Source organism: Phalacrocorax carbo, chromosome 6 (assembly GCF_963921805.1).
Source record: "Phalacrocorax carbo chromosome 6, bPhaCar2.1, whole genome shotgun sequence".
Taxonomy (NCBI): domain Eukaryota; kingdom Metazoa; phylum Chordata; class Aves; order Suliformes; family Phalacrocoracidae; genus Phalacrocorax; species Phalacrocorax carbo.
In genome coordinates, this window is record NC_087518.1 from 21,283,224 (window position 1) to 21,304,734 (window position 21,511).

General features: G+C 40.2%; 1 protein-coding gene across 7 annotated transcripts in view; it reads left to right on the forward strand.

The window, feature by feature from the left end:
• Nucleotides 1–21,511, forward strand: part of IPPK (inositol-pentakisphosphate 2-kinase) — a 45,910-nt gene continuing 24,399 nt past the window's right edge. For 2 of the 7 annotated variants that reach the window (XM_064454214.1, XM_064454212.1), the window contains exons 1-5: nt 1–160; nt 678–803; nt 14,032–14,079; nt 19,489–19,584; nt 20,355–20,421. In XM_064454214.1, the coding sequence (XP_064310284.1) occupies nt 80–160; nt 678–803; nt 14,032–14,079; nt 19,489–19,584; nt 20,355–20,421 (418 nt within the window). In that variant the 5' untranslated portion in view covers nt 1–79. Of the gene's footprint in view, nt 165–677; nt 808–7,821; nt 7,906–8,587; nt 8,647–14,031; nt 14,080–19,488; nt 19,585–20,354; nt 20,422–21,511 lie in introns of those variants that run through there. The other 5 variants (XM_064454215.1, XM_064454216.1, XM_064454217.1 and 2 more) reach the window with 5 other exon arrangements.

Below are 21,511 nucleotides of genomic sequence, written 5' to 3' on the forward strand. Positions count from 1 at the left end.
GCCGCGATGGGGGAGGGGTGAGCGCGGCGGGCCGGCGGCAGGCACCGTCCCCACGGGGTGCGGCGGCGGCGGGCCGGGCATGGAAGTGGAGAAGATGGATGAGAATGAATGGAAGTACCACGGGGAAGGCAACCAGAGCCTCGTCGTTTCTCACTGCCAGGTGTGTGTGTGCGCGCGCGTGGTGGGGTGGGCTGCGATGGGTAACGGCCGGCGGCGCGCGGGCGCCCCTCCCCCTCCCCGCCGGGGCCGCGCCCGGGTCTCCACAGGCCGCCGGGAGGGCCCGGAGCGGACCAGGCCTCGTGTCCAGCTGAGTCTTACCGTGCCTCCAGGAGCTCGGGTCTCCGCCGGCGGGAGCGGCCGCCTGCCTCTCCTTTTCCCCTTTCCTCCCCCAAAAGGAGTTTCCCGCCCGGTCGCGAGTGCCGCGGGGGCGAGTGTGTGCCGTCCTGCGGGAGAGGGCAGCGGGCACTTTCCCTCACGCCTCGCCCGGGTCCGGCAGGGGCGGTGGGCGGGCGGGCAGCTGGTGACTGGGCAGCTGCCGTCTCGGAGCGGGAGTTGTGGGGAAAAGTCCTAAATCCGGCCTGATCCCCTGCGACGCTGTGGTCGTGTCGGCGTGAGGGAGCGGGAGATGCAGGGAAGGAGCGTTTGTCCTTTTGTCACTGGCTCGTTTTCTGTACAAGGGTTCGAATTCTTGCTGCGGCGCTGATCCGGGACTCCGGGATGTAATTTCGGTTTCTGGCTTGGCCGTAGACCTCAGCGTGAACGGGGGCAGTCACTTCACCCCCGAGTGGCCGTTTACTCTTGGGGTATGTTTTGATTGGGGTTCTTTTTATTTTATTGTTAAAAAAAAAAAAGGAGGAAAATAGATCCAACGTTTTGGTGAGCAGTAACAATTAAATGAAGCTAAATCCAATCAAGCAGACTATGTCAGTTTAAAAGCACATTGGCTGCTGTTACTGAATTCTTGCCTACTTGTATGCATATTATTTACTTAATATATTGGGATACGTGTCCCATAAAAGAGTTTATTCTTTTTCTAAAATGTACTCGTGGCTATTTTTTTGGTCTTAAAAATATGTTTGTATTTCAGCTTAAATTCTGGTATGGATTTGCCACAGAAAGCTCTTGATACTTCATAGATCTAAAACCAGTAAAGCCGAAATGATAAAATGTAGGCTTTATGTGGAAAAAATCTATAATAAGAGTCGAATTCTGAGAATTATTTTCTTCATAATGTCTAAATGAATGGCTGAAAATACTAGTTTCTTTTGATGTCTGTGTTCCGGATTATAAGCATAAATTAGGTATAAAAAATGTTAACATATATCAAGTCTGAGAAAATGCTGGAAATCTTACAGTGCTCTCCCAATGTAAGGAGGAGCACTCTTGTGGCTCTTTTCTTCCTTCTCTTGCTTTATATAAAATATTTTTTAAAATATATTTTTGTTACAAGAAGAAAGTGCATGATTTTGTTTCCTGTCTAACTTTTAGCTTTGAGAAAGACAGTTTAAAAAATACTTAGTCACTGAATGATAGAGATGAGAATACATAATGGATTAATAGTGATGTAATTGTGATATCTTTAAAGACCTGGAAAGTGAGGGAGTTTGCCAGAGAGTCAGGATAGTTGCTGAGTGTGTCAGTTCTCTTTTTAATAAGATGCTAAAACTTTAAGAAAGTAAAAGTGGAATAGATATGATTTTTTTCCTTTGTAGACAGTTTTGAACCAGTAAAGCTGCTGTCTTAGGGCTTTGTGTCTACTGATGGTACACTCTTGTAAAATTGCAGTGTATAAAATACTGTTTAGATGCTAATTGTTACTTTCTGCCTCTTATAAACAGGCCATACTTGCATGATTAATCATTGTTCTTGTGATCTGATGTCAAGTCATTCTCAGGTTTGTGTGAACAGAACAGCAGCATAACTAAGTGAATTTAATTTTAGCTCTCCTTGCTTCGTTCCATGTCTCTTCAGTTCGTGTTTTTTGTGTATAAATGGTAGCGGGAGAGACAGCGATTTGCTTGCAGCAAGGAAGACATGAAGGGATGCTCAGATACAAGTGCCAGGGTTGTGAGAGGCCAGGGTGGAACTGTGTGTGTGCTGCTTGTTTCCATGTCCTCTCTTTTGATGTGTATGGCATTCTGGAATGTGAGGAGGAAGCTTGTCCCTATCTCTGTAGGTCTGAACCTCTCTGATCTCTGATCCAGAAGATGCTTCTTCTGGAGGATCTATGAAGTTCTAAAAAAACGCGAAACAATAAAATATAATAAAAAATTATCCCTGTCCTCCTGGAGAAAAGGCCATGAGCTTCTTTGCCCTTTATAAAGTAAGATCTAGGGAGTTTTGTTTCAACTCCTGCCCTCTGGACCGCTCCTCAAAGCACTGCTAACAGGTACTCTGCAAGCTCACGTATCAAGCACAGGGTGTTTGGGCTAGGGTGAGCAGGCAGCCTGGGTGGGTGCTCTTGTTCTTGGTTGTGCGGAGTGTGGCTGGTTTGGGGGTGAAGGGTAAGAGGAACAAGGTGTGCATCATCAGTTCTTGGTGTTCCTGCATGTTTAAGGCTATGCTTATTTCTTTGGTTTGCTTGATTCCCTGTATCTTTCTCTTTAAGACATGAATGTAATGCACTGTTAATCCAGAGTTAGTACAGTACCAAAATTAAAAACTTGGTCATAGAAAAGTCACATGCCCAATAAATAGCTCTGCTACCAATGAGCTGATAAGCCCTAGATGCAGGCAAAAACATGCAACCTTTTTCTCCAGTGCCTTTGAATGGTGGCACATAGACAAAGGTTTGTCTGACAGTCAGACGTTGGCATTTTGTGGAACATGCTCTGTTGTTCAGGCGAAAGTGTTGTAAAGTACTGCTTGATGTGCTGTTTCCTCTTCCTAGTTATTAATCCTGCAGAATGCAACAGTGACTAGAGTTTCCCTCCGTGCCTGTGCTGCTACAGCCTGCGGAATGCTGTACTGAAACTAGTGGCTGAAATCACTGCAAGCGCACCTCTGTTCCTTATTCATGCAGTTAAGAAAAGATGACTTAGGCAGGCCTTGGTCCAATCAAGATGTCTCTTCTTACAGTGGTAGTTCTACAGAGTTACTTTAATTAGTTCTCTAGCATTTAGAAAGTGATTTGATGACTAAAGATGGAATGCCTGTGCCGAGCATTTCCAGTTACCATTGTTATCTCTGGAGCTGCATGGTTGCTTGGTGCACACTCAAACTTCTGCTTTCGTGGCTTTCTAAAGTTTCAGTTCTGATGAATCAATCTAAAAGTCTGGAAGACATAACAGTATCATGGTGCAAATTTCTCTGTAGATAAAGCTTTTTCTGTTGGTTTTTGTTGCAGCTGTGATTAAATTAATCTAAATTGAAACTGAATTGTGGTCAAAAAGCCTTTGTGTCTTGGAGCCTGCTGAAATACTTCTGGTAGAAAATGAACAAAGACAGCTTTCCTCTCATGATTTTAGCGAGAAATACAACTGGCAACTCTGGTTCCTGAAGACAGTGCTTGAGACGGTCGGAAAGATCAGTCTGAAGTACAGAAAAACTGCGAGTTCATTCAGGCAGTGTCTGTATGATCCTTGTCGATAGGCCTCAGTTTTGAATATTTGATTGAATCGTAGTATCCTCATCAAATTACTCACTTGCCACCCTTCCCACCATCCAGTGAATTGTCTAGTTACTTCTTCTAATTGCCATTTCAGAGATGCATGAAGTGCTGCAGTACAGATACAGCTCTACAAAACCTGAACCAAGCACTGTCACAGAAAGCCACGCAGTTTAGAAAGGATGCTTCTTACTCCCTGTGTTTTTAATAGAGTGTCACTCCTTCCACATTTAGTGTGGCTTCTGACTTAAAAAGAGGGATAAACCACGCTTTCCCTCCTCCTCTCTGCTCTTGAGCAGTAGAGAGGGTTCAGAGGAACTGCCCTAGGAGAGTAATCTTCTTGTGGCTGTTGACTAAGGTTTTTCAGAAGTGAGCTGCTAATCCTCATTTGTAGTTCTGTGTTTTAATCAGTTGTTTGCTCTTACAGAGACACTTAACACTTCATTTCAAAAGGCTTCAGGAGATATTTGTAGAAAGTAGCATAAGCACCTCTAGAAATAATGACTTGTATTTCCTTTCACTGTTGAAACATGTGCTTGCAATCTCCAGTTTTTGCTTTATGAGATAGAGTATGTACATTCCTCCTGTGTGTTGCTGCAGTTGATTTCTACTTATTTTTAACCAAATGCTTAATTTTAAAATATGTTTGAACATTAAGCTTGTGTTTCAGGGTGACTGCTGGGAGGTGGTACAAGAAAAGAGGAGGGTTTTTTCCCAGCTTGTTTTTTATTCAGTGAGATGGTCCAGAGGAACCTTGGTGTGTGCTTGCAAAAGGTTGTGGTTTGTGTCCTCAGATGCCTTGATTGATAGTAATGAACTACTACTTGTCTTGGAGCACTTGCAGCTCTAACAGATATCCTTGGGTTTTGGTATGGGACTTAATTAGTAAATATGTAAACTGTCTCAGAGCATATGTAAGCTTAGGAAATAGAAAAGGGAGTGGGATGGTAGACAGAGAAGGTAAATGAGGCAGAGCTAAGGAGACTGGGTGAAGGAGTAAAGTCTGAACCAAACCTGCGGAAGATTCCCAAAGGTGGTGCCTGTAGTAAGTGAATAATATCTGGCTCTTCTCTGATTTTTTTTTTTTTCCTTCAAGACATATGGGTAAAGATGGAGGCTATCACAGTGCTGACAAATGGCAAATTACTCTTAGTGGAAAATTTTGTCGTAATAAGCTTACTTTGAGAGAGGATCATTGACAAGATTGTAGGTTGAAGACACGAGTTTTTGCTGAAAGAGTGAAAAGCTTATGGTCAGAATTACTAGCTAGCTGCAGCTTTCCTATTTGGTCTTGTTTGGCAGAAAGGGAATGATGCTGATTATTAATTGCAGTTTTGGTAAGAGAGTCGTCTTGGGGCACTTTTTCTGATTATGTTGTTCTGTACAAGTTCACACACCTGTGTGTCCTGTTTCGTCTTCCATTGTTTTTTTTTCTGTGTGCAGTTGGCTGAATTTTTTGTCCTGTTGAAATTAGTGTAAGTAAAGTATAGCCCCCAAAACTTCTGAGTTGTTAATGAGAAATCCCAGATCCCTGACTATAAAGTGGATTTTATTCTGTTTTTTGTTCAGTTGTGTTCTGTTTGGTTTTTTCCTTAATGTCTGAGGAATAGTGAATTAACATCTGTGAACATCTTGAAATATATTTCCTTGATTTCAAGGAAATATGGAACAGACTGCTGATTCCTGAGTGAAAAGAGTCTTCAGGTAGGGGAGAAATACTGAAAAAACTAGTTCCTTGCAAGTTTACAATAGCTTATTAACAATGGCCTTCTCTGAATATTTCTCTGATTTAAAATATGGCTAAATTATGGTGTCTTGGTTCTTTCATAGTAAGCAATTATCAGAAAAGGCAGGATGCAATTTCTATTTATTGATTTTTTTATTTTGACTAATGGGAAAGATACAGTTTTCGTAAGACTTGAACTTAAACATTTTTGTATCCTTGAGGAGATTCTTCTATTTAAATTCCAAACCTATGCAAATTCTTATTTCTGATGGATTTCATGCTCTGAATGTATCCAAAAGATTTACCAAGGCTATGTGATGTAATATAGGGAGGAGTTTTTCATCTGGTTCTGTAGAATTTTCTGGAGGAAGCAAAACTTATATGTGAATGAGTTTGATCTTGATTCCAGCATGAACTTCAGTGGGTATTAAGGGGCATTAAAACCTCTTCTGCCATTTTGCTAGTTTGTAGGGCATTTCTTTGACCGGATTTCTCCAGCATTGTATTCCTTTGGGGGTATGCATACCTAAACATTGCCTAGCAAAAAAACCCCACCTGCATACCCTTTGCCTACTTAGGAAAAGGACAAGAAAACAGGTTGATGCCTAAATGTAATATATTGCTTTGTTCTATATTTCCTAGTTGTAATGGCTTGCCCCCACTCCCCCCACACCATTATTGATTTACTTATTGTAAGCAAGTAGAGGAGCTTCTGCCCAGATTTACTGAAGCAAGCAGCTATAAAAAACAGTTGAAAAGCCAAGTATGTGATCAGGGTATGTCGTCAGTGGAAAAGAAAGGAAGAGATGCCTGCCTTGCTGTAAACAACAAGTTTTTAGGAACAGGAGGCAATCACAGTTTGAGTTGGAATTCGGGACCCTTTGTGGCAACTGTGTGAAACTGTATGCTTCCTTGCCTTAACCTTGGTTAACTGATATTTAAATACACATCTGTGGTCACTGGAAAAAAAGTTTTGGTTTTGGTTCTTTGGCTAACCTGTGATTGCAAATGTCATAGCTAATTGGGCTAACTCTACTTGAGTACAATCTACAAAGCTTTTACTATAAATGAAGAATTAAAAGTTGGAAGCACTTCCAGTTCTGTGGATTAGCTGCAAAGCCTTTTTTGACCCCCCCAAAAGTCAGCAGCTTGAATCAACAACTATATAGAATTTTAATTCGATATTGCACTAGTGTAGTTAAATTTACTTTTTCTTTGGCTTTACTGGGTATCTGCGTTGAAAGGATGCTCTGAATGCAGTGTAGTGTAGTAGTATCTTCCATAAGGTGAAAGGGAAAGTGGTGGGGCTGAATGAAGAGAGGAGAAAGCACAGAAAGTCAGCAACTAAAACTTCTGTTATCATATTAGTGCCTTAGGTTCTGTAGGTGGGAAAACACAGCATGTGTGTGGAAGGAGATGGGAGACAGAAACACTGCAAATCTTAGGTCTAGTACTACAATGTAATACAGCAGTGATACTTTAACTGTAGCAGCAGCAACACCACTCTCCTCTGGCCAGAATATGTTTTTTCAGAGGTGTCTTCTTATTTCACTAATAATAGAGTGCTGGAGCAGACTTGTCTTCTGATGACTTTCTTTTGAAATTCAAACTCCACTTTATGGCTTTTTTTTGTTTGTTTGCTTTTTCTTTTTCTGAGTGACTTCTGAGAATGCTGAAGGCTATGTGCAATGAAAATGTAAAATGAACTCCGGTTTTGCAGGCAAGCTCAGGAGGTAGCCTTGATTAAAAATCATCTAGTTTTTTCTGTTTGGGTGCTCGCTCAAACTTGAATGGGTTTCTTTTCACAGTCAAGTCGACATCTAAAAAGCTTTTTTTTTTCCTGTTATAAGTGTTTGGTAAATGGTGGAGTTCATAAGACTACACTTTGTCTTTTCTGTGCTGCATGTGTATCTTCCCTCAGTTGGCAGCAGTAGTGGGCTGGTTGCTTTGGTGGAAGTAACTTGGCCAACCCAGAAGCTATATAGGAGTGGTCAGTCTAATAGCCTGTTTTATTCACTCCTTTGGTTCTTCCCTCAATGCCAGCCTTTCAGTGGGTGTTTTCTTTGCCTCAGTATATTGTTTTTGAGATATGCAATAACTGTGTTCTGACCTCCTGGTTTTGTTTGGGAAGGGACAGAGATGCTGCATTCTATTGAACAGTTGCCCAAGACTTGCTTAGGTTTCTTCTAGCTGAGGTGTTTAGGATGCTTGGAATTACTAACTTGTTCTAACTCTCTGTTTTATTACTTAACTTCATTCTAATCCCTCTTACTGTTTTGACTTCTTATTTCCTCCCCTCCTTATAAATATTTCATGAAATGCCTTGTTTCCCCAACGTAGCAGAAGTGAGCAGCTTAAAGGAAGGAAGCTCAGTACATGTTTCCGTGTTCTTGTTGGTATAACTCACCTGTATGAGATGGATGATGTATTTGATACGCTTTTAAATGTTAAAGACTGGATTTATTTCTTGCTTGTTTTTAATACGTAGGGTGTCCGGGACATCTACCATCTTACCCAGACTATGTGCTGAGGGCCAGGCATCAACGGGTTTATTCATTCTGTTCTCACTCTGGTATGTGTTTCATCCTAGTACCTGTGGGCGTATCACTTGATACCGTTTCAGATGCTGTGATTAGGTGGCTTAGCTGAAGGGCAAACATTTCCTTCTCACTCATGGCTAGTGCAATCATAAAATTCTCTTGGAATTGGTACCATCTTCATATTGTAAAGTTACACAAAGCTTAGTTATGAAGTGAAACCTGAGTTAGTGCTTAACTATCACGGGAATCTAGATCATAAGCAAGCAGAAAAAAAGTGGAATTGAATACCTGAAGTCTGATGCAAGCTGTGAGCTCTTTGATAAAGAAAACAATTATTGTGGTAGTGTTTGCTTTCAAATAATGGTTTAATATATTGAAAAGCATCAAGCCAGGTGCTATGTCAGAAATTCTTTATTCATGTAAAGAAATAAAAAGATTGTTCTTAAGGGACTCCTATGCTAAATAAGAGTATTGTTGTGATTTTTGAATGCTTCCTTGCATTTCATGTGAGCAATTGCTAAACTTCCTCTATACTGGCAGGAAATGTAGCTTTCCTCACTTTGTTTTGTGTGATCTTATCCACCTTATACAGAACAAAACTGGGTTAGAAAACAACGTTTGTATGCAGTATTACTATGTGTACTTCATTGCAAGATGAGCAAGATTTTCCAGTGCTTAGTTTTTCATTCTCCCACATTCCTTCACGTTGTACAGCACGCTGACACCCTTGGTGAGGAGACCTTTAAAAACGTCTTGTGTTGAGTGTTGTAAAGGTAAGTGTTGATTGAAATGCCCAGGCAGCATAGCAGGCATGGGTTTTTTTGAGTTTTTTAGTTCTCAGAAGAAGGAAGTCTCCTCTGTGCAGCTGCCTTTTCTGAGATGTGAAGATGACACCTCTTTGTCCATTTGCCTCCTACCCAGAAATCACATTTTCTGAATAGAAAACCACTGTTTTGTGTTTAAATCTCTCGGACTAGAGTTAGAATTCAAGGGGCTGTGGAATGTAAATTTGGAAAAAAGTGTCATAATTTTTTTAGTTGTCATATGCTGCATGCAGCTCTAATGTGTTACTGCAGAAATAGCTTAATATCAGCAAAATAGTTCCATAGTTCATATTTAATACCATGGAAACTGTCATTAATTTGCATTTGCACATCACTATGTTCAGGTAGGGCTGGAAGAGCAGTTTGTAGTTTAACACACCACACACACCCCCTTTTGAATTTTAGATAGAATGCACTTTTTGTAGGCGTCATGGCTGTATGCTGTCATAATCCGCTATGATTATGTTGCGCTGAATAACTGCAGTGATGGTAGAAGGCTTGGCATGCTTAGAGCTGTGTTTTGTTACCACTTTAGATTCAGCAAAAGTCAATGAAATAAACAACCGGTTTTTGCTGTATAAAGAAACTCAAGAGCCTTTTCAGGCACTGTTCTCTCTAAAAGTACTTGACGTCCTATCTTCATCTCCTTAGGTAGTTGACGGTGGTGCGTGTGATTGATCGCAACAAATAGTGTAGTAATAATTGCAGGGAAAGATTTGTTACCAGTTTTTGAAAGTGTTTCCCCTGTGTTGACAGTTGGAAGTGTGTGACTCTTACATGTACAACTTTAAAACAAATGTGGGTTTTCTTGTTCTGCTTGTATATCATGTTCCTTTTCAAAATTATTGGCAACAGAGTGTAGTAGAGAGGTAGGTAACTTTGTGATGTAAGATTGCATATAGTGCTTACAAAAATACTGGTGAATTTTTAGATACTGCCATTTATGAGATGGTGTGGAGTGAGGGAGATGAGGTAGGTGGGAAGAGGGGTGGATTTCCCTTTGGGACTTAAAAAGCTGGTTCCCGAAGTGCCTTGGTTTCTACCAGTAGATCTTGTATATGTGAACAAAAGTTGGTAATCAACTAGATAAGAAGCTTTTCTAGTTATACTGGGCAGTTGCCAGACTAGATGTTAGGGTCACGCTTTGCCTCTAGACAAAAACACTTAATTCATGCTGTTTAAAATAATAAAAGAGTAATATCAAATGATGTGGACCTGCTTATCTGGAAAAGCAGAAACCGAAGTGATGTTTCCCAGGCTTTGTAGTTTGGACGTTCTTCATATTTTCATACAGAAGCTTATTTTAAAACCTCTGTGGTAACAGCAGAGGGAAAATACACATATTTCTGTACTTCTAAACAATTTTACCAGCATTTGAGCTTGTTTTTATGCAAATTTTCCTATTTCTTTCACTGGCACCACCTGTTACAGATTTTGTTAATAATGCAGCAAGAGACAGAAACCTGAAAAAACCTCAGTGATGCAAGTAAGGTTTTTCTCTGAAGGGGAATATCAAGATTATGGATTTGCCACAATTGTGTTTAACTTGTGAGAACTCTCCAGTTCAGGAGGCCTATGTGGTAGCTTTATCTTATAACATGGAATTTTAGAAGACGTTTTGGGAAAATGTGAGGTCAATATCAAACATCAAGCTGTAAAGAAATAAATGTAAGCTTTTATCCTGGTTTCATAATGCTACCACCTAATCCACAGTACCTGGATTGATCCCAGTTGTATTTTGGCCTAACTACCAGGGACTACTTTGGATTTGGGTTTCATTAAGGATTAAAATAATAGCTGTAGTAACCACTGTGGAGAAGAAAAATGCTTGCAGCTAACCTTCACAGGGACTAAGACCAGCAAACAAACTCTTCTTATCCAAGATGCAGTAGGACAAGAGTTGTGTGTACGCATCCGCGTGTTTCTCTGATGTCAGTCACTTCTTTGAATACATTTTCACAGCCCCTCCCACAGCTTCTTGTCACTTCATTGGCAACCATTAACTTTCAGTTATGATTTAACCCAAACAATTGTTTTATGACAGGGTGCTAAAGAGGTGTTTGCCTTTCTTGGTGGGACCTTAAGCTTAAGGCTGGTGTTTCAAAATACTGTGGCTTGAGATAGTGCTGCTCCAGATTTTAGGCTCCTGGTTACATCATCCCGGCTGCTGAGCAATTGTAGACACAAGTTTCAGTATCCTTGCTGCTATTGTTTGTATTGAATTTCCCGTAACAATTGGAAATGGTTTTTGTTGTAGCCCTAGCATGGTCCTGGATGCCAGTAAGAACAACGTTGTTTGTTATCTGTTCTCAAACTGCTGTGCCCTCATGCGAGAGTTGCACTTAAATCCTTTATTTGGAGAGCAAGAGCAGTCATGTTTGATATTTTGATGGCTTGTTTTTTTTTGTTTAATCTTTTGTTGCTAACTGGATTCTGAACATATTTGCAGAGAAAGGGCTGCTGGATTAAAAAAAAAGTATTCTAAATTCTTCCTTTGAATTTCCTATTTTTCTAGCTTGTCTTGCTTCTTCAAAAGATGGGAAGCCTCTTAATGTTTCATGTGTTACATTTGCTTACCTCCGTGCATGGTTTCTTTTTCTTTGCTTGATTTTTGCAGCCTGTTTTTTTCATCTTTTTGTCTGTCCAGGACTATTACCCAATTAACTAAACACTTTGGTAACAGTGCACTGATGGAAGGGGTGTTAAGCAGTGGAAAGGCTTACAGAGGTGCATGTAGAAAATGACATTTAGGGAGCATTAGGATATAGTTGTTCTGATTTTCAAAGCGCTAAGGAGTAGTGATAACCTCTTAAGAAATCTGTTCTGTTCTGGATTTGGGCCATTCTTTTGTGTGCAGATAAGCATGTTGCCCCTTTGATGTTCAATCTGTAAATATAAACATTTCTAGGGAGTTTAAGATAACTGACAAAAAAACCAACCCCTTATGGTAACAACCACCCACAATATTTCCAAGTAAAGAATCAGTCAAGTGAATCAGTAATGCAACAGAATGTAAAATGTGGACGAGTATTTTCAGTGGTCATGTTTCTGGAGCAGTTGGTGTCTTTGACATCTGATGGGTTAACCTTTGTTCTGTGGCAGTGTGTTTGTGTAATACCTGTGTCGTATTGCACAAAGAGATGGATCTAGCAGAAAACTTCCCCCCAAAACAAGAAAAAGTGGTTTTGGTTTGTTTTTTCACTCTGATAATCTAATAGCCTTATGAAGGCATAGTGTGGCCAACTGATTGAAGTGCAGCTGTGACTGAGAAGTTTTGTTTGAACTTTTTCCTTTTGACATCTTTAAACAAGCAGTGTGTTCTTCTTTTGCCATATATTGTTTTGGCCATTTTATCCTGGCGTGTCTTTTCAGAAATGATTTGGTAATGAAAAAATACTGTAGTGAGTCCTGTGAGAGCAATTGGATTTTCCAGAGCACTGGTTGGAAGCTTGTTGGCTGGGAGCTGATCAATAGATAAACATTTACAATGCCCTTGAAATGCTACAGGATCAAATTACTGAATTGAAGTGATGATTAGATCCACTGATCCACTTGTTTATGAATATTTAAAGTAGGGGATACAAACAGTTGAAACACTATAAAAATAAGATGCCGCGTACACAGAGCGCACAGGCTCATCAGACCTGAGCTCTGTAATCCACGTGTAGGTCATAATGGGAGAAAAAGAGCAGGTGTCACCCAGCAGTTTTGTCAAATCCAGGTGATTACAATTAGTGTTCAGTTTCTCTGTTGTTGTGACACTCGTGCTGTTTAGATCTTGCAGAACAAGTTGAATCAATATTCAGCAAAGTATCATTTTACCCGAGAGTGTTTTCCAGATGTAGGCGAGCCATGTGATTTATGCTGGCTTGAGGCTTTCTAGATACTGAAGGGGATGCTTGGATTTCACTAGCAATGTCTGAATCCAGATCTTGTTTTGTTGGTATTTTAGACTACACATTGTCATCTGTTTTGCTTTTCTTCTGCTTTTTCTCTATATGTTAGTAATTAAAGATAACTGCAGTGCTCTCCCACTCAGCACTGTCCAGAGACAGCTTTCAGCCCTGAAATGTGGACTATATCTGGTGCTGTCATGCTATGGGATTTTTTTTAGTGGGAAGTCATTTGGTAGGGAAAAATCTTAGATTCCATAAACCTGATTTGTAACTATAGCATTTTGTCTGCATTATCTTTCTCAGGGAATCTAAGAGTTAGTACTTCTTTGACAGTGCTTTAAATAGAATGTAATCCTTTTGATGTGTCTAGGAGAGGTTCAGATGGAGATGCTGAGTGACTAAGAGGTGACTCCAGAAAACAGCTGTTCATCTCTACCTACTGTGGTGCCCAGTTTTTATCCACATTGTATATGGATAGGCTGAAGGGCATCAGTGGGAGTAAATACATTGATCAGATATTTGGGCTGACTAATCTGAGGCAGGGCTATGTGTTGCCTCGCCTAGTAAAGCTGCAGGTTCCTTAGTACTATGTCAGAATTCGATTTTAATGTAACAGTCTATTTACCAAGTGTAACGGTTAATTTTGGCGAGATTCAATTGAGAGAAAGACAATTCAGGTGACTTCTGTGATGGAAGTCGCTCTTTTAATAGGCTTAAGGAGAAAGGCTTAACTTCGGACATCTACAGAACTTTAACTGAACTCTTAAAAATAAAGGCTGAGGACGTTTTTAGAATTTGTGTACTTTGAAAATATGAAGGTGTTTGAATTGTTAACAAAATTTTATAGAAATTGTAGAAATGACAAAATTTAGTGATTTTTTTTTTTTTTTTAAAGATAACCTGCTGCATTTGTCCCTGTGTTATATGTTTACTTTCTGGAAGTTTAGAAGTAGCAGGTTTTAGTGTTTATAAGTAGAGATGTGTAGCTACTGCTGGTAAGTGTCTTAATATTTTGTAATGCTGTGCTGATACTGTAAGCAGATGATATCTAGGTGGGTCTTCCTTTTTTTCCACCCCTCACTGCCCCTGACCTGTGGCTCAAAAATGATGGGGTGTTTTTCTGTTTGTTTTGATGCTGTGTTTTACCAGATTTTCAGTGCAGCGCTATAAACTAAGGGAGTATTTCCTCTGTTACACTTGGCAACTGGAAGTGCGGAGTGGCTGCCTTTTTAAAGTGGTGGCAAATCTGGGAACAGACGTTGATGTATTTGATTTCAAGTCGAGTGAAATAACCATCTAAAATGCCTATTTTGCCCCTCCCCCTTTTTTTCTTAATTTCTCAGAGGAGATAATTGTCAGATTCCCCAATCTGTGCTGTTCAGAAATTGTGATGTACTTAAATGCTAATGAAACCATATTCTTTCCTGTCGTTCTTTAGCGCTGTGTGGTGCTGCGGTTTTTGAAGTCCCCCCCCGACCAGAATAAGGTAAGATTCAACATCTACTGTTAATAAAAGTCCCCAGGTGAGCTAATAACAAGTCTGAGGAGAAACAGGAAACCTGTGAAAGAACTGTGACTGATAGGAGTAAGAATAGGGGGATGTTTTGAAATGCGCCTGTGTTTCAGGAGTTTTGGCAACAGGAGGAAATTTGAGGTCCTCTTACATAACTAAGATTATGTGACTGCTGATATCAAGACCTTTGTGTGGGACAGATTGTGAGACTGCACAGTGTAGAAGGTATGGCTGTCTGTAAGGATAGCTGTGGCAACAGAGAAAGCATTAAATGTTGCACATCAACGTATTAGAGCGGGGTGATGCTGAGAATGAAATGACAGGAGACACAGGAGTGGTGTCATGATGAAGGTCTGCTGTTGGCTACTTGTTCAGTAGCTAAAAAGCCATGGAATTTGGACAAAAATACGAAATATTCACAGAATAGCCTTTGTCAGTGAGTGATTTTAGTGTGCTGTCTTGCAAAAGGAACACAGTGAGACACAGTCTACCAGTTTCTTGGACTGTGGCAGAAGGTTTTTCTGTTCGAGAAGGAACTGAAGTGATTTACCTTAGATTTGTTTTAACAGAGCTAAAAAATGATCAAGAATGAAAGGTGGAGAGCAAAAGTTCGGTGTTCCAAGGTGAAAAAAAGAGAGCACAAGAGGCAGGAGGTTCAAATTCTGCTGTTTCCCTAACCTCCCGAGTAGTCTTTAGGGCATGTTACCTGAGAGATGCAGGGAACGGCTTGATTTACAGCAGGTTCTGAACGACAGCTTTGTAAGGTTCAGTGGCAGACTGTTCTGTTGAGAAAGAAATACAAAAAGCATTATGACTGTACTGAGAGCTGGCCATGAGTGCTTCATTTTAGGAAAAAGAAACAAGGATGAATGTAAAGTAAGTGTATAGGAAGGATGTTTTGCTTTAAATGAGGAATATGAATGCAAAATGCGTCCAGTTTAACAAGGGACAAAAGAGACATTTCTGAAGAGGAAAGCAGAGGAAGGTAAAACCCATGAACACAGTGTATGTATGAGTTATTTGATGGCTTTTCTGCTACTATTTTACTTGAAAAGAAGTCTGGTAAAATTAAAGTGTGATTCAAGTAAGTTTTTTATCTGCTTATAGTGGCAGGATTTCTCTGTAGGTGCCTCTGTAGGAGTTCAAGATAATGTTTAGAGTTTTTATGGGAACAGGGAAGAACACAGTGGATTGGAAGAAAGGAAAATGTTGCCTGTCTCAGTTTTTAATATAGCAGGGAGAATTAGACCACAAGTTTAAGTAAAAAGTCAGTTTATTATTGCCACTTATTTAAGAAAACAAAACACTGAGTACCAGCTTTTTTTCCTGTGGTTTTTTTTTTAATCCAAAGAGATCATTGTATAGTAATTGTTTTAAAAAAATTGACAAAGTACGATGAAGTCACAAAGGAAGCCAGGAAGTGACTTTTCAGTTACCCACCACAGCATTGAAGCTGGTAGTACTTCTGCGGACTGCTTTAGTATGCATATAGGTTTTTTGTGATTGGGATAGCAAAACACAAGAAAAAAACCCTCCTGGCTGTGGTGTTCTGTTAGTATTCCAATGCTGGTCAGGTTCTTGAATGGTTTTTTCGTTGTGTAATCAGATTAATAAAATTGCTCAGAATCCATCCAAGCATGGAGGTGGATGGCAGTAGGTATTCCTGTGGGCTGTAGCTGATGAAGCACCAACGAGTTTGCTTTTTAGAAACTGTTAGCAAAACTTCTATTCAGAGTTGCCCCAGACAGACAGGCTTCTCTTCTTACCCGTGTAACAGCAAAAAGGCCATTTGTAGACGCATGCAGTGGCGGAGCATACTTCTGGAAGCATTCTAAACAGTCTCTCTAAATTCATGCTCTGGATTGATAAACGTATGCTGTAAGGGCAAACTCCCCTGTTATGTGTAAAAGTGCTGTGTTTTGAGGAAAGCTGGCTTGTGATGGTTCCAGCATTCTTTCTTTGCCTTCTATTGTGATTGTTTGGCCTTCGTAATATACAATTCCTTTTGGCTTTACCCTCTAAATGGGAGATTATGTATTTTGAATTTATTTTATTATTCTGGTGATTTTTTTTTTTAAAGGATCGGTTTCTTGGAGCAGAGTGGAAGACTATTTAATCTTCAGATCTGTAAACAAGTTCTGGAGAATCAGAGTTTTGTGTAAACTTGGATGTAGCAACATGACAACTGTAGAGGAGAAAATGTTTTTAAGATGTAATCTGTATTCCTGACTAGTGCACGATGAGTTAGGATATGAAGTGTTACAGATCTGTGCATGACATTGTAGCTCATCCAATGTAAACAATTTTGAAAGAAGCAGTTGAAGCCAAATATTTTCTAGTAAGACATGTACTGAAATTCAGATGTGGACAGATGCATCTCAGTCTCTTCTGCTTAACTCCTTTGGTAAAGGTAAAGTCTGGACGCTGCTTTGTGTTTATACTCTTTGGTTATTAATTTTCGACTAGATAATATAGTAGTTGAACAAGGTGGTGTTATTGCAAATTGTAGTCTTATTGTTACAATTCAGTGGTTTAGTGAAAAATAACCGTGATCAGTAATGTAACTCTGGGGCTTGCATTTCTTGAGTAGAAAGTCAAGTGTCAGGATTCATGGAATTATTTTAATTGCATATTGCTGATTTTAGTGTATAAGTCTTCTGCAGGAATGAATTTTTTGCGCCTCTATTGTATAGAATCTATTTGATGAGTTTTAGTGTTTTGCTAAATAAGCTGTCAGTGGTGACGGGTGCTTCAGAAGCTTTTTTATCTGTGTTTTATAACGTTGCAAGGTGATGCTCCGGTAGCTTGGTAGTTTTGTTGGTTTTTTTTGTTTCTCATTCATAGCACATCAAATTTACTTGCTCTTAAAAGGAGGTGAGCAGGTGTCATAAGCTTGATTTGTAATTTTAAAGTTCTATTTATCATTTTAACTGGTGAGTCTTTCCTTGTAGTAGCAGTAGTGGTAAATGTCCTGATCTTCCAAAGTGCTTACTTCCCAATATGTGTGTGTGTACACATATACATCTATGTATGTTAACAAAAAAAAGCCTGTGGGTACTATGTACAGAAGCAAACCGTGTCAGAATAGCCTGTAAGTGGGAATCAGCTGAGACTTCTGTTTCTGTATAAGATGATGATAACATTCTTCCTCACTATTCAGAATTTGTATAAGTTAAAGAAAGGCTTTTGCTGTCTTTAAAAGGGCAGAATATAAATTGAAGTTTTTGCTATAGTATGTGTGCAGAATTGTCATTTCCCACTTCATCAGGTGTGGAAGATACTTACTATAACTATTGATGTTTTAAATGGCCGGGGGGGTGGGGTTCCTCTCTGCAAAGCAACTACTTCTTCCCCAGCCCAGAACACATGAAACACAAGGGTGGGTGGATGCAGTATGTTTGCAGTCTGCTCAGGGTGAGTGCGGAGGGCTGGGGAGCTGGCATTTCCCCAGTGGTGGTCTTGGGCCGAGAGGAGTGAAGGAGCTCAGGCTGCTGGCAGCCCTCTCTGATGGGCCTCGGCACGTTCAGCACTAGCGATGGGGCACTGGCCTTCCTGGGAAGCACAGATTGAGCAATGCGTACTCATTTGCGTACTCATGTGGGTGGCCTGCTCATGCATCTTGTTGCCTATTAATTATTTTTTCTTAAATACACTTCTTTAGACCAGATGAGAAAGTTATTCAGGCATCGGAGTGTGTGTTCTGTTCTAAGGCTCAAGCAGTGGAAGGTTGCCTGTTGTAAAGAGGCTCCAAGCTTATTTTGGCTCCCTTAGAAGGATTCCGGGAGAGCTGTTCTGAGAAACAACTCCAAGTACAATATGCCAAGCATTTTAAAGAATAAGCACTGTCCTGACCTTCATAGAATTTATAGAATGATGGAAATTCTGTGAGTGCTTTGGAAAAATTGTGGTTTTCCTACTTGCTGCAAAGGATTGGGTTTTTTGGTTAGTGCTCTGCGTACTGAAGTCACTGTATTTAGTACAGTGTTACTGAAGTAAGTGTGTAGTAATGTGTATCACTGTAGGGGTTTTTCTTTCTGTAAAGCATTGTTGCATGTTGCAGTACTGTGTATTGCTGCTTCAGTCTGGAAGATGAATCCTGCTAGAGGACGAGTATTAAACTTGTTACGTAGTCTTAGCAGACCTGTGTTACAGTAACAAACTAATCTTTCTAGTCCTACATCTTGTGTAAGTCTGTTAGGTAACAAACCCTTCCGGATGGAAAAAAAATCTACCTTTTATGATGGCATTATAAACCAAAGTTAATAAGATCGCTTGATTAGTGACAATCTCCTTTTACCTGTAAACACTTTTAATTTGTGTTGGGTGTGGCCTTCCCTTCTTTCTCTAGACTTTGCCATTACATGAGTGTCACCCTCTTAGCATTTTGTTTTCTCTTAATCTGCTCTGTTTATTTTTCCCCCTCCTGCTCATGTTGTTTTCCCTTTGTTATTTTTCTAACTTGAATGTGAGTGTTGCACTTCCTCTTCCTCCACTGTTACTCAATCCCAAGGGTAAATCTGTCTGGTTCAGTGCTATATAGTGTACAGTGGTAGGCAGAGTAGTGTTTTTCCAGAAGAGGTTTGTTACAAAAGGATGCAGGAGCTTGGAGCTTGTCTGTCATAAAAATAAAATGCTGTGTGGAGAATCAGAGTATGCTGGAGTGCGGGATAATGTTGTAAATCTTTTCTGCTACCTCCTTAATGAGCAGAAGTCTGTCAAAGTCAGACTGCACCAATGTTGCTGTCCTGCTTCCAGTAGTCACTTAGTGTCATTTCTGTCTAGCTTGGCATGCCTTGTAGAACTTTTGTGTTTCCTTATATTCAGGTAACATGAAGTTCATGGAAGATGACATTATAGTAAGATTTTTCATTGTCTGGGGCAGGATTTGGCAAATTCTGTACCTGTTGATGCAGAGATTTTTCATGTGGCTAAGACTTTTAGGCCTTTAGGACTTCTAAATATCCAGGTGAAGTATTTTATAACACTCAAAGCTTCTCCTGCACATCACCTGTTGCTAAGAAGGCATGCTGTGCATCTCTTGACTATTACAGTTATTTGAGCTGTTTTAAGAATAATGGTCAAAGAGTAGATCTTGAGTAATTGCCCCCTCTTCCACCTTTTCCATTTTCTCTGTCCTTTCCCCCTGTGAAACTTAAGAAGTCAGAACTTCTGACCCTCTTCCTGGTTATCCCAGCCCCTCAGACAGCAGTAGGGAGATAAATGTAGCAGATGTTTCATGTGTCTGTTTAATTTCAATGTGCACTGACTTACCAAACTCTGTAGAACAATTAAGCTACTTCGCTAAATTGTTGACTACTATGTGTATGTATTCTTAAGTGTTTGGTAATTTAACAATGAAATAATGACATGTTTGTGTTCCAGACTTCAGAGGAAATACTACACCATCTGCAAAACATCGTAGACTTTGGAAAACATGTCATGAAGCAGTTCTTTGGGGAGAACTATGTTCACCATGGGGTAAATCTTTTATTCTTAAAATAAATGGCTTATGCACTGTAAGCACTGAAGTGTTTTGGGAAACGCTGCAAGCTGGTAAAAGGAATTAATAGGGTTTGCAGATATTCTTGAGCAAGATACATGCACAAACAGCATTTGAATCAGATCAGAGATCCTGCTCTGTGCTGGATTACACTCTGGTCTGAGCTATTTGAAGCTACCAATGATAACGGTGGTTTCTGTGCCCTGCATAAGGTGAGAGGTGTGTGAGACAGATTTTTAGACTAACTGCAGAATAAGGGGAGCAATCTGGTTTCTGTGTAGTCAGAGGTAACATTTTTTCCTTGCTGCTTGCTCTGTTCTTCAGGGTGGCCAGATCTAATTAACTGGATGTCAGATCCTTGAATGGAAGTTACACCTGCTCCTGGAACTCGAGTTCCAGAATTCTGCCTTGGAAGGGTGGGATGTGAGACATGGGATGGGATTAAATGGGACTATTTCATTCATGAAAAGGACAAAATGATGCAAGTTTCTCCATGCACATTAAACTTGAACTGAAAATGCTCTTTCTTCATGTATTTATTTAAATTGGTTCTTGGTTTCATAGTGGAGTAAGTATTGTGTGTGATTGCAGGTACAGGTCTTCACATAGATGGTTAATCAGAGGGAAAAGCTGCTGATCATATAGTTTAGTACACTGTTAGCATCCATTGAACTTTGCTATTCCATTTTAAGGCCCCCAAACTGGATATTAATTTTTGTGCTGAAATACATTTTTTTTTTTTTATTAGGAAATTATTCAACTGCCTTTAGGCTTCGTAAGACAGCTCTGCTTAAAAATTCAGCCAGAGAGACCAGGTAAGTGCCAGGGTTAGCATTAAAAAGGGGGCCTTCCTCAAGCTGTAAAGCGCTGTGCTTTATTTTAAAGTAAAAAAGCATCATACCTCAGAATGTGAGGAAACTTTTTTCAGTATCTGGACCATGACACGTGGAAAAAATGGGTGTATTCTAGAACTAAAAATTGTGTCTGATACTGTGCCATTAAACTGGGGAAAGGGATCCTCTGTAAGCTGGTGTTTGTTAAATCTTGAACAAGCTTTCACCTTGCTGTGAAGTTCTTTATAAAGGTCAGCGAGGGAGGTGGAAGATGCATCCTGAAACAATTGTTTCGATTCCATCAGTTACTTCTCCTGGAATGTGCACAGAGCTTTGGAAGGAAGATCGTTTCAGAAAGTCTCCATTACATTGTCCTGTTTTCAGTGTTAGTATTTTACTTGGGGCTAAGCATCTCGTGTCTTACGAGTCATAGCATTCAAGCAGTGTGCGACTTAATATTCCAGGTACTCATGTCTCTCTTTTCTGATATCTGGCATGTGTCATTGCAAGGGGGTGCAGTGTCACAGGCTGTGCTGCCTTTAAAGTTTAATGAGCGTCTCTGGGATATGGGGCAGTGCTTGCTTTCTCCCGACTCTGACAGTGCTCTGGGGTCGCTAGCCAGTGGTGAAGTGTGAGTATGCTTTTCTAGTCCCCTTGGATGGCGGCAGGGGTTGAAGGGGGCAAGGGTGCACTGACCTTGTGAAACCATTTGGAACATGCTGCAAGACTCGAAGCTTGGCAATCCCTGACAGAGTCAGTGTGAAGTGAAGCCCTGCAGAATGTGGTGTCATCATTCTGAGTCAGCAACACTTGGGTGCATTGTTCTTCATGTATGGTTAAAAGTACAGTAAGGTGTAAACTCTAAAATGGGCGAAGAGAGAAGGTGTTCCTCATGGCGTGTTCATGCTGTTTTCTCAGACGTTCTCGGGAATGGCCAGAAATTCCTGCTTTTGCGAAGTTTCTTGAAGAAAAATGTGGTGTTAAATCAAAGTACTATAACCAGTACTTCGATTCGGGGGAAAAAAAATGAAATGAATATACATATAGTGAGCACAGGACATTCTGTATTGCT